This window comes from Dipodomys ordii, unplaced genomic scaffold, assembly GCF_000151885.1.
Source record: "Dipodomys ordii isolate 6190 unplaced genomic scaffold, Dord_2.0 Scaffold139, whole genome shotgun sequence".
NCBI classification, from domain to species: domain Eukaryota; kingdom Metazoa; phylum Chordata; class Mammalia; order Rodentia; family Heteromyidae; genus Dipodomys; species Dipodomys ordii.
This window is the reverse complement of record NW_012267355.1, coordinates 3,323,754-3,337,270: the sequence shown is the minus strand read 5'-3', so window position 1 is coordinate 3,337,270 and position 13,517 is coordinate 3,323,754. Positions and strand designations below refer to the sequence as shown.

At 37.4% G+C, this 13,517-nt stretch overlaps 1 protein-coding gene across 1 annotated transcript in view; it reads left to right on the top strand.

The window, feature by feature from the left end:
• The window catches only part of Slc30a7 (solute carrier family 30 (zinc transporter), member 7), a 55,299-nt gene that overhangs the window by 11,163 nt on the left and 30,619 nt on the right, over nt 1-13,517 (top strand). The window contains exons 6-8 of the mRNA XM_013031417.1: nt 1,508-1,651; nt 7,035-7,085; nt 8,776-8,911. Of these exons, the coding sequence (XP_012886871.1) occupies nt 1,508-1,651; nt 7,035-7,085; nt 8,776-8,911 (331 nt within the window). The remainder of the gene's footprint in view (nt 1-1,507; nt 1,652-7,034; nt 7,086-8,775; nt 8,912-13,517) is intronic.

Below are 13,517 nucleotides of genomic sequence, written 5' to 3'. Positions count from 1 at the left end.
CTTCAGCTCAAGGCTAGCACTCTACCACTTGCCACAGCGCCACTTCTGGCTTTTTTCTTTCTGCTTATGTGGTGCTGAGGAATCGAACCCAGGGCCTCATGCATGCAAGGCAAGTGCTCTACCATTGAGCCACCTTCCCAGCCCCTTATAGTTCATTCTTAATGGGCAAGCTAAGCCTTAACTTTTTTTACACACCATGAATAAGCAGATTTTCCGTTACCATTTATTAATTGGCTCTTTGTTTTCTTGGCTCTTCTGAGGATAACAAAGTTAATTTATTATTCACTAAAATTAATTCAGAATAACTTTGCCCCAATATATGTATGTCTCCTTGCTCTTTATTATATCAAAATACATACTTATTTTACAGACCCATTAACACAGTTAGCAATTACTGATTTATGCAACTGCCTTTTAAAGCAGATACTAGAAGAAGAGTTACAAATAAAATTATGTAAATATATCTAACTTCTCCTTCCTATCATTGTAGTTTTATTTGCCATTGCTTCTTTGTTTGTTATGGGTTTGAGGTACTATGTAGTATCCTTTCATTTCACTATGAAAGACTGACTATTATTTTCAAGGGACAGGTTTTTGTTCATCTGGAATGTTTTAATCTCCTTTATTTTAAAGGAAAGTATGTAATAGAATATAAAATTCATAATTGAGTTTTTTTCTCCCCCTCTCCAAAATTTTAGTAAACTTCCATTGCTTTCTAGCTTCTATGGGTTCTTTTAGTAGAATCTTATTTTAGTTTCTTTGTACTGTTATCTTTCTGTTGCTGTGTTTTTTTCTTTGTGTTTGACTTTCTAGGGTTTGACTATAGTGCTTTGAGATGTGAGTCAAATTGGAGTATTTTCCAGCCATTGTTTCTTTGTGTCAGTATTGGGGCATGAACTCATGGCCTTCTCTTTGCTGGTTAATTGGAGATAAAGTCTCAAGGACTTCCCTTCCCAGACTCTTTGAACTGCAGTTCTCAAATCTCACCCTCCTGAGTAGCTAGAATTACAAGCATGAACCACTAGCTCCCAATTCAAATACCTTTCCCTCCCTTCCTCCTCTCTACCCCTTCCCTCCTTTCTCTTCCTCTTCCTTCCCCTGTTCCCTTCCCGTCCTCTTGCCTGAGACTGTTGCCTAAACAAGGTTCAGTAGTTCCATTTATTTTGTGGTATTATTAGTTGCCAGAGTTTCTGAAATGATTAGTTTTTAGTTGTTTCTGCTATATTTTTGTTTTGAACAATAGTTTGTTGACCAAGGTCTCCTTTTCACCATTCTGGAAGGTAATTTCTATAGTCACCATCTTTTTACATAATGTAATACTAATTTGATCCTCCAATATAGAACTTATTCTTGTACTCCATAATAGGAACGCAGAATGGTTTGAAGAAATCTGTAACACTTTCTCCCAGTAAATTTTCATTGCATTGATATAGAGATATAGAGCATCTTATTGTAATCATCCATGCATTTTTACGTACTTTGTCTTCTGATGCTCTTTGTTTCCTAGGCCATGGGCACAGTCATTCCCTCTTTAACGGTGCTCTCGACCCGGCCCAAGGCCATGGAGATCATTGCCATAGTCATGAGATGAAGCACGGTGCTGCACACAGCCATGACCATACTCATGGTCATGGTCACTTCCATTCTCACGGTGAGTGCTGCCAAACACTTTGCATATGAGGAGAGGTTCTGTGTTGTCGCCTTTCAAGCAGCTTTGTCCCCTGTGCCAGTCCTTCCTTATCTCCACCTCCCTCCAGCCCATGGCAAACGCTCTTCTACTGTCAGTTTCTGTGCGATTTGACATAGATTCTTCATAAAAATGATATTATGTACTGTTTATTGTTCTGTGTGTCTAGTTTATTCATGATTTAACATGTCCTTCTCGTTTATCCATGTTGTCACAAATGGCAGGATTTCTTTTTCTAAGGCTAAATAATACTCAGCTGTATGTAGATACCACCTTTTTAAAATTTTTGTCCATTCATCTTTTGGGGTACATGTAGGTTGCCTGCATGTCTCAGTTATGGTAAACAATGCTGCATTAAACAAGGAAGTACAGGTATCTCTTACAGATCCTGATTACAGTTCCTTTGCATCTTACCCAGGAATGAGATTGCTGATGGTGTGGCAGATTTTAATTTTTTTGAGGCATGTCCATACTGTTTTCCATAGTGTCTGAATCAGTTAACATTCCTGCTTGCAGTGTGTAGTACAAGGATTCCTCCTTTTCTCCACATGCTTGTCAATACTTGTCTTGTTTTTTTTTTTTTGATACTAGCCATCCTGCCAGGTGTGAGATGATACCTCATTGAGGTTTTGATTTGAATTTCCCTGGGGATTAGTGATGTTGAACACCTTTTCATATACCTATTTGGCCATTTGTATGTCCTCTTTGGAGAAATGTCTGTTCAGTTCCTTTGGCCATTTTTTAATCAGGTAATTTTGTTTTCCTTTTGTTTGTTTGATTAGCTTTGTAGCTATGTAGTTTGCTTGTAATTCTGTTGGTCTGTGTTTGCTCATTTCCTGTTTTAGTCTCTAAAATTTGCTCGTTCATAATAATTGCACTAGTATGCGTTGAAAGCTTGCTTTTCCAACTTTTCACTCATGCATCATTCCAGATTAACTCTGAAAATTACATTTCTCTTACACATTCTTACATTGATTTCTTAAAAAAAAATTGTATATCCAAGATGGTGAATGTGTTAAACTTTGCACTGTGGTGACAAAACAAAAGAGAAAACAACTTTAAAAAATTCTTCATGCAAAGCCGGGTGCCAGTGGCTCATACCTATAATCCTAGCTACTCAGAAAGCTGAGATCTGGGAATCATGGTTGAAAGTCATCCTGGGCAGAAAAGTCCATCAGACTCTTATCTCCAATAAACTACCCAGAAAAAGCTGGAAGTGGTGCTGTGACTCAAGTGATAGAGTGCTAGCTCTGAGCACAGAGGTTCAGGGACAGTGCTGAGACCCTGAGTCAAAGCCCTAGGACTGGCACAAAGAAAAAAAGGTTGTTTGTGCATTTTTAAAGAATCTTCTTTTTGGGGGCTGGGAAGGTGGCTCAGTAGTAGAGCGCTTGCCTTGCATGCTTGAGGCCCTGGGTTCGATTCCCCAGCACCACATAAGCAAAAAGAAAAAAGCCTGAAGTGGCGCTGTGGCTCAAGTGGTAGAGTGCTAGCCTTGAGCTGAAGAGCTGAGGGACAGCGCCCAGGCCCAGAGTTCAGGCCCCACAACCGGACCCCCCCCCAAAAAAAAGAATCTTCTTTTTGGTATACCATATATGATACGTTAGAATGAAAGTTCTACATCATTGTGTGGACTCTGCCTTAGTGATTTGAGAGCCACTATCACCTATTCAAAGCCATAGAAGCAATTAAAGATCCTCCATCCTGTTTCTCCTTTAACTCTTAGTTTATTGCAGAGTTTTATAATAATAGAGTATATTTGTAATTAGCTGAACTACAAAGTCTGTCAAAATAATTCTGTCTCAGATTTTTATATATGGATATTAGCCATAAAAGACAACATTTAATTTGAAATATATATATATATATATATATAGGTATATGTATAATAATTAGATTTTTAAAAAATATTTTATAAATAAATAATACTCATTGGCCTAAAAAACAGATTTTGACATCAGTTTTTCACTATTATAAATAAAATACTAAGAAACTATAAGTAGAGCTTTCTACTGTTCCAGCAGTTTCAGTCAATTCTTTGAATACCTTCAACATTATATTCCACAAGTTTAGTGATCTATCATCAAACTTTTTAAGGAGATTGATTAATTGAGACTTCTAGTAACTAATGCCTACATTGCATTGAAAGCTAAGAATTAGAAATTACATTGCCTATGAAAGGATTTGCTGACTATCATCATTTCAAGTGGTGCCTTTTATGTTGCCCTGGGCTTTTTTTTGTACTTCTTGAGCTGTGCAAGGTAGTAAGATTGTGTATAGCTAAAAGACAGAAGAATCAGTCTATTCCTTAGGTATTCTCAGGCCAGTCGGTTTTAGAAAATTCTGCTTTTGAATTTGATGAACTAGAATTTGGGTCCCTTTTATGTGTGGAATACTTTACTCCTTAACCAAACTCTGAACAGTTCTTGGATTTAGTGGAATGCTTGCAAAATGTGCAACATAGCATGATTATATAACTCTAGAACCAGCCTCAAGGGAATTTCAACTCATTGTTGATGACATTCAACATAGACAGAATTGAAGTTGAAAGGACAAAGAAGCCATAAATTAGTGAAATTAGTTTGCATTGTCTTTCTCCTTAAAAAGACTACACGTTTCTTGAAAACAAGAACTATGTCTTATTGATCTTTGTTTTAACAAGATTCTAGCCTAGTCCTGGCATATAGATCAATTCATTAAGCGTTGTGTTTATTACTGTGTATATACCCTTTATGTGCTTGTTTTACTATCTTGCTGTGATCATTTTCAACCCTTAACTAAGCAAACCCAGGATGAGTGTGCACTGAATGCCTTCTGATTTTTTTTTTTGAGTATTTGTATAGGCTTTCCCAGTTGAGCATCCTGAATGCAAACTCTGAAATGCTTCAAAAGCTGAACTTTGAATATGAAATAGTCTCAGATTTTTCAGCAACTTGAATTCTAGATAAGGGATGCTCAGCCTATAGTTTAAAAAGGATTTATATTTGATTTTGATTTTTAGAATTACTTGGTAGAAATATAGACAGGGAAGTTTTTGTTTTGCTTTTTAAAAAAAAATCACTAGAAAAGCCAGTCTCTGTTTAACTTTTAGCACAAATACTACGCACGCGCGTGCACACACACATACACACATGTAGACTGGGAGCAAATATCATTTTATATGTATTTGTTGAAAAATAAACATTCATAATAGCCTGAAACTATTCCAGTAGTCACCATTCTAATAAGCAATATTGATCATTAGTAGGTGTTTGTTTTTTCCTCCCTCCCTACTAGTTGTTTTGAATGTGCAATATGTTGCCAGGAATATTCTAAGTATTTTACATGTGTTAACTTAAAAAATTTCCTCATGAACTAATGAGGTAGATAAAGCTATTGTTCTCATTACTAGGGCACAAAGAAACCATAGTACTTGAAAATTTAGGGTCTGAACATGTGGATGCAGTCCTTAAAATTTGTGCTGTTAGCGGTTTTGCCTTCAGTTTTCTGTAAGTGCACCATGGGACTCTGTAATAGAGCCATGATTTCCTTTCATCCAGAAGAGACAGATAGTCTCACTGGGAAATACTATGAACTCTATATTTATTGGAATGCTACACTGTGAGTAAAGCTGTCTTCAAAAATGAATGAATAAATAAAATAAAGCCACTCAAATTCAATAATGTAAGCAGAAAGATGTATTAATTGCTCTTAGTAGAATGTGGGACCTGTTCCTCATGGCAACTGGGAATCTGGGCTCTTTCCCATCTATGGAATTCCCACACTTGGTTTCACACAGCCTTCTCTGTAGATCTCCAAGCTGTACATTCTTGGGAGCCTTGGAGTGGCTTACAGCTCATGTACACCTTGGTCCACAGCTCTGCCACACTCTGGCACTTGACTGGAGGTGTCTAGGGACTTCTGGTTAGCTGTGTACCTGAGAGAAAGAAAGAAGTGACTTTGCCAATCCAAAGATAAGATATGTAACTAAGAAGATGATTAGATTTGCAAACTTGGGAATTAGGTTGTTTTTTTTTTTTTTTTTTTGGGTCCAGTCGTGGGGCCTGAACCATTTGGGCCTGGGTGCTGTCCCTCCGCTCTTCAGCTCAAGGCTAGCGCTTTACCACTTGAGCCACTGTGCCACTTCCAGCTCTTTTCTTTTTGTTTATGTGGTGCTGAGAAATCGAACCCAGGGCCTCATGCATGCAAGGCAAGTGCTCTACCACTGAGCCACCTTCCCAGCCCGAATTAGGTTGTTTTATATAACTTCCAGTATAATAGACTAGCACTTTCAAAATACTGATGTCAAGAAGTTTATCTAGATCTAGCTGTAGACAGCAATGTGTGCCTTGATAGAGAACTGAATTTTTACAATAGTTGTACTTGTTGCTGTCTTTTGATGCCAGTGCATGGTACAGTCTTATGTTTTTTTCTAGTTCTTTTATAATGTTCCAGAACCCAGGTACATGCTCTGTCAGTGCTGCAGTGATGAGATTGTACTGGACAGCTCTTTGGTACTGTCAGTGAAAAACTATTGACTACAGGCAGGCATTCTTAGTCCTTATCAAAAACCTTGTCTGTCCTGATAATCCCTTCTTGGGTGGGGAACCTTTTTCTTGCCAGAGGCCATTTGGATATATGTATAACATCATTATGAACCATAACCAATTATCAGTAAAGGCAGATGGACTACGCATAGCCAGTGAGAAACACAGTATCCCTCCTGTCATGATTTCAAAGGGCCTTAGATGGCCTGCAAGTTCCCCACGCCTGCTTAACCAAAAATGTTGCTCATCTTTAGCTTGTTTAATGATGTTTTCTGCTTCAGTGTAAAGAGGTCTAGTAACTTTCACTGCATTTAAGTATAGAAATGATGGCATTTTTCACTTTTCTCTCATAAAGGCAAGGTTGTAACAAGAGTTTTTCTCTCATCTGTGTAGAAGATGTTCCCTGTCCACATAGAAACTATTATAAAAGTACTGTTTGTTCGCTGTATTCAAGTTACCCTGGTTCCTGTCCTGGATCTCTTACAACTTCAGTAGTAAATCAAATCTTCTTGGACTTTTCCAATTGCAGAAGTATTAGAACATATTTTACTAGCAAGTTTGCATTCTGTTTTGAGTTTCTCATGCTTCTTAAAGAGTTTCTTAATTCATTAATTTCCAAAATACATTTAAAAATTACTGTTACTAAACTTACCTCTATTAATTATTTTACTAAACTTTAAAAATAATTTTGTAGGTCTGATGTGGCCACATAGTCACACATCCTTCATGATAGATTTAAATGAAAAGGACTCTGAATGAATGGCAAAAAAAATTGAATCAAGAGTTGAATACATTTTAAAATAATTTAACTTAATTCTCTACAGATGGTCCTTCTGTAAAAGAAACAACAGGACCCAGTAGACAGATTTTACAAGGTAAGACAAGCTATTTGTGTATTTTATAATTGTATGGATCCAGTTCTATAAGTTTTAGTTGTCTTAAATGTTTAAGAAAATTACATAATTAAACTACATTTTAAAGTGTTTGCCTCCTTAGTGATTATTCTCTATATGCCCTATTAGGTAAGTCAGCCAATATTCCTTTGTCCCTTGGTTTTTCCCTCATATTTAGTATATAAATATCCAGGCCCATGGCTTTAGTAACACTGAGCTAATACATTTGATGTTTTTGCATCATTACTCTTCTCCCATCAATAACATTCAATATGTTCCTATTCTGTGGGGAAGTTTAGAGCTAAAAAGTGAAGTACAAGCTGGGTGCTGGTGGCTCACACCTATAATCCTAGCTATTCAGGAGGCTGGGTTCTGGGGATCACAGTTCAAAGCCAGACTGCGCAGGAAAGTCCATGAGACTCTTATCTCCAATTAACCACCAAAAAACCGGAAGAGGTGCTTCTGGGTTTTCCTGAAGAGGTTTATTTTGTCTTCTAGACACTATTTTTCCATTTATAAAATTTACAGAATTGTCTTAGAACAGTTTAAGTTGAAATAATGACTTTAGATGCAGCTATGTCAAAGCTATAATTTAGTTCTAATTTTTTTTAAACTTTCGAAAATCACAGGTGATAGGAAAGGAAGTTAAATATGGCCTTCTGTTGTCTTTTATACAAGCTGTTAGGAGAATAACTTTAGTGGCCTCAGGAAATTCTAGTCCCAGATGGTAATGATTTTAGTCACCAGCAGAGGGTGCTATGTGTATTGTGTATTTGGAATTACAAATTTGAGCTTTTTTTTTTTTTTTTTAGTTGAATGCTATTACTTCCCCAAACACATTATTTTATTTAACTTTTGTACTTTTTTCAGTCAAATGTTTACAATAATTGTAAAAAAACAGTTTGATTCTGGGCTGGAAAGGTGGCTCAGTGGTAGAGTGCTTGCCTCACATACATACATAAGGCCTGGGGTTCGATTCCTCAGCACCACATAAGCAGAAAAGACCAGAAGTGGCATTGTGGCTCAAGTGGTTGAATGCTAGCTTTGAGCTGAAGAGCTGAGGGACAGCGTCCAGGCTCAGAGTTCAAGCCCCACAACCGACAATAAAACAAAAAAAACAACAACAAACAACAACAACAAAAAACAGTTGTTTCTGTACTTCATTTGATAATATTACTATTTATTGAGAGCAAGTATACCAGATGTTGTAATATCAATATTCTGGAGGCTCAGAAAGGAGGATAGCAAATTTGAGGTCATTCTGGGCTACATAGCAAGCTATTCTCACTGAGGCCGTAGGACTATATTATGAGATCCTATCTCAACAACAATATGAAAGAAGAAACAGAGGCAAGAAGGGGGAGAGAGAAAGAGGGAAGAAGAGAGGGAGGGAAAAAAGGAAGTAGAGAAGGAAGAAGGAAGGAAGGAATGCAAATATAACTTACCATTTAGATTCAAAGCCCTGTTGATTGATAAATGAAAAGATTATTTAGGTTCTGAAATTGTTATTGTCTTGTTATGTAACTATTAAGCAGTGGATATACTTAGGGGTTTTTCAAATCAATATCTCGTTTTCTATATATGAAATTGAGTACAGTTCTAGGAAATACTGCCATTTCAATTTGCACAGATGTTAGATACCATGTTTACTTCTGTCCTGCTTTCCCCGTAGGTGTATTTTTACACATCTTGGCAGATACACTTGGGAGTATTGGTGTCATTGCTTCTGCTATCATGATGCAGAATTTTGGTTTGATGATAGCAGATCCTATCTGTTCAATCCTCATAGCCATGCTTATTGTTGTAAGGTAAGTGCTGCACTGTGTTACTTCCAACTATAAGGCAGAGAGAGGCAGTAAATCTACAACCTAAATTATAGGTCTAAAATACCAACAAGGATATTGTTTTCCCTTTGATCCTTAAGAAGTTCTTAGTAGATTCTCTTTTATCTTCATAGTTTTTCTGTGTTTCTCATTTATTTTTTTCTTGGAGGGAGATATTCCTTTTTGCTATTTGGTAGTTAAGTTTTTCATCATAACTCAAATTAGCAGTCATTTTTCTAAATCTGACACTGTGTAATGTAAAGCATTGGACATGTAAAATGTATTAATTACAGTTGGAATGTTATATAGTTAACATCTAAATCTAGATCTCCATGTCTATAGGTATCTCTCTTAGATTATCAAATGCAAGTAGAAAGTCTTATCTACTAGAACTATTTTTAAAGTCACTTATGTTGCAGAAATCTCATAAAAGTTTTTGCTGAGATAAATTTATGTCTAGCCTTCCCCCTCATTGAGATGATATAGTTTTTGAAGGTGCATCTTACTCTTAACTCTTTATCATGTCATTGCCTGACACAGTGCTGTTGTTTTGTGTGTGTGTGTGTGTGTTTGTGTATGTATGTGTGTAGGTGTGTAAATTCTCGTAATTGCTGAATTTGATTATGTAGTTAGTTTCATCGGAATTTCTTTTATCCTGGGATATTTTTGAAGGAGTAATAAGGTTATTTGTAAGTGTTCCTTTATTTGACTATCTTTAGTTTCTTAGAAATTTGCATAGTATGTCTTAATCAGAGTGTTCTTATTTTTCCATATGACTTTATTCAGTAAAATTTTCTTTGTAATGATAACCAAGACAAATAGAGGTCGTATTATGATTTTTTTTTATAGCTCATAGTTGAGAAGGGTGATTGTAATAGAGTGTGATAAAAATTCTAATGTTAAAACCAGTCATAAATGGAGAGATTCAAGGTTCGGCCCAAAAGTAAAGATTTAAACATTTAGGTGACTTTTAAATTTCTTAATGTTATTTGTACAAGGAAGCACCTCTGTTATAGGTGTTTCTAAAGCCTAGAAGGCCTTTTCTTCATCTTGGAAATCTTACTCAATTGGCTAAGTTCAGCATGGATGGTTCATATTCTAGAAAGCTTGACTCCTTTTGTATTCATTTGTTATGTATTATAGTCATAGTTGTTTACTTCTTAAGAGTAGCATCTCAGTATTTACTTTTCTTTGTCGCCACTATTATATCTTGTTTGGATAACTGACAATCTCCAAGTTGACCTGTCTCTCTCCCTCTAGACTTTTCCCAGTGGCTCAGGTAATATTTCTCTGATGAAGAGTATGTGACATATAAAATGATCTTGCTTTAAATTAGTTCTTGCCTATTCTCCTGAGGATAAAGTCAGTCTTGAGGCTCTCAATTCTGGCTCTTCAGTTCCCTAAGTGTGTATGAGTTCTCTAGTTTCCAGGCTTTGCTCATGTTTCCTCTGTCCCAAACCATGTTACATTTCATGCAGCCTCACCCCTTCTTCCTCCCCTCCCCCACCTCAAGCCTTTCAATCTTTCAGATCAGATTTAATTTAAATGGTTCCTCATTAGGAAATATCTCCCGATTCTCTCTCTCCCAGGTGAGGTGAAGTACAACCATTTCACACCTATTATATACAGAGAGTCAGGGTTATTGCCTCTGTCATGCTCTCTGAAGGCAAACTGTTCCATTGTTTTACAGTGAGTATCTAATTCTGCCTGGAAGAAAAAGTTGACACATTAACCTTGAATCAGAATAGAATTGGTTTTTTCTTTTAACCAATCTTGGCAAATTACTTGGAGTTCTAAGTAACAGATTTATTTAGTTCTGTTCTTATTTCTTTATGTCACAAAGATAATGAATGAATACAACACAGGATTTTTTAAAATCAAAATATATCCCATTTTTAAAAAACATGCAAAATTATTTCCAGCAAATACATTAGTAAGTATACGTTTCTAGCCAGGGTCTGAGATAGACAAGATCCTTCCTGTTTTAATCTTATATGATAGGGGAAAGATAGAGAATGAAATTAATAAATAAACCATTCAAAGATCAGTCATTTGTGCAAAGCTAAAATAGGATAATAAGAAGGTATGTAAGTTGTTACTTTACATTTGAAGGAGTCTTTAAGCTGAGATCTAGATGTCACAGGAGAGTTTGATGAAAGAAAATATTTCTAGTCTAAAAGGCCAGCATAAACTTCTTGCACTGTAAGCAACTTTGGCACAGAAAAGAGGCCAGAATTGTTGAGATAAAGTTGGAGAAATAAGCCAGGCAGAAATAGTCACACAGGGCTTAGAGTTTGGATTTTATTTTCCAGTCATTGCAGTGGGAAATCATAAAGGAGTGACAATATTTTAAAAATCCTTTTTACTAAAGTTGGGGGAAGATTATACATACAACCAGAGCAGGTAGAAAGTTATTACCATGACTAAGAAGCCATGGTCGTTTGATCTAAGGTAATAATCTAATCTAGTAAGTAGAGGGAGACAGGGATAAAGTTGGCAAAGTCTCTGAGTAGAGCTAGCAAGATTTGTTCATGGTATGAGTGCATGGTCAGGGCTGAATGAACAAGGAAAAGCACAATGCTTTCTAGAGATTTCACCTGGCTGAATTGAAGGATTTTTTTGGGGGGGGGTAGGGTGGGGGGGGTCCAGTCGTGGGGCCTGAACTCTGGGCCTGGGCGCTGTCCCTCAGCTCTTCAGCTCAAGGCTAGCACTCTACCACTTGAGCCACAGCATCACTTTCAGCCTTTTCTGCTTATGTGGCGCTGAGGAATCGAACCCAGGGCCTCATGAATGTGAGGCAAGCATTCTACCACTGAGCCACCTTCCTAGCCCCTGGTTTTGTTTTTTCTTTTAAAGATCACCTTCTTTATTTCATTGACCATTCTTGTCTTTTTTTTTTTTTTTGTCGGTTGTGGGGCTTGAACTCTGGACCTGAGCGCTGTCCTTGAGCTCTTTAGCTCAAGGCAAGTGCTCTAGCCACTTCGAGAAGGAGTTTTGTTGAAAGAGAAAAGGCTGGGAGAAATGTTTTTCAGAGTTGACTCCAGATCAGAAGTTCTGTTTAATGGTTGTAATTTTGGGATTTCTCAGTAGATATTTATGTGGAAATTTCAAGGAGGTGTATGAGTATTCAAAAATGGAATTCTTGGTAGTGGTCAGCTAACCGTAAGACCAAACTAACGGTATAAAGTTTCCAACTGTATGAATGCATTACTCCCATTTCTCCCATTTGCTTGGAAAATATCCCTTGATATGGTACTTCCAAAATAGTGCTAGTCACAGCTAGCAAACAGCCAACATTTAGCTTCCAGTGGCAAAACCTATTCGTTATCTTTGTCTAGATCCTACTGACCAAAATGTAGATATTTTTATTTTATATATACATATATACATATATATGTAATGTGTGTTATATAATTGGATTTCTTTTAATGGTAGCTTTTAACATTTGTATTATTTGTTCTTTTTATCAGATAACCAAAGTAATACAGGCTGATTGTACAAAAAATTCATTGTTGAACTGTATAATTTAGCTATTGAAATGTCTCATAATCCTACCTTCTAGAAAGAATAGATAACTGTAATCTAACTTAAAATTGTTCAACAAATACTGTGGTGTCCACTCTGTACCAGGCACTTAACAACATAGGCAAGGACTTTATCTTCATGGAACTGACATCATTACGGGGGTGACAGCCAGTGAAGTAAGTGAATATGCAAATACATAATTAATGTAATGTCAGTGGGTGAGCAGTGCTATGAAGCAGGGTAGGAGGTGGTGTCTCAGAAGGGCCCGAGAAGTCCCCTGCATGCGGTGACATTTGAACAGACCTGAATGGAAAGAGCAGGGCATGGATCTGTTAGAGGAAGAGCATTCCTAGTGATCGCTATCATCTATAAATGCACTGAGGCAGGAGTCTGCTGGGCTGTGTAGCTGGGGTGAAATGAGCAGGGCAGTGTAGGGCTGGGTTGGGGTGAAAGATACATTTGGGTGTCATAAGCTCCCATATGATATTGACAGCCATGAGATTGGGTGGGAAGAGAGAAGAGGACAGAGGACAGCTCTGAGGGAGGTGAGGACAGGAGACAGCAACAAGGAGGAACAAAGTAGAGTAGAGTAAGGAGAACAGAACAGAGCCACATTGTGTTAGAGGCCCTGTGAAGAAGCATTTCCCTCTGGAAGGGATAATTGGCCCTAGTAACAGCTCCTGGGAATGGTACTTGGCTGACATGACAGACACCACACTCCGAAGAGTGATAAGAATGAAGAGTAGCCCTGTAGAGACTAGGAGGGAGGAGGCGTGACTGGCAACTGCAGTCAGCTGTTGAGCCTTCTGCGTTGCAGGGGAGCTGAGGGATTGCCTGGCAGCCCCGAGGAGGCCACATCGGGGTTGATGGTCATGAATTTAAAGGGAAAACAGTCCACACAGTTGCAGGGTTTTCTCCAGCCTTCTTTAGCTACTTGGTAAAAGTTAGAGAATTGTCAGAGAATTGGACTGAATAGATTTGGCATTTTTGTCAGGTGAGTACTGACAATGAGAAAGGAGCAAGGTGGAGGCTGTGCTGTGAAAGTAAGATTGGAAGGCTTTTTTTT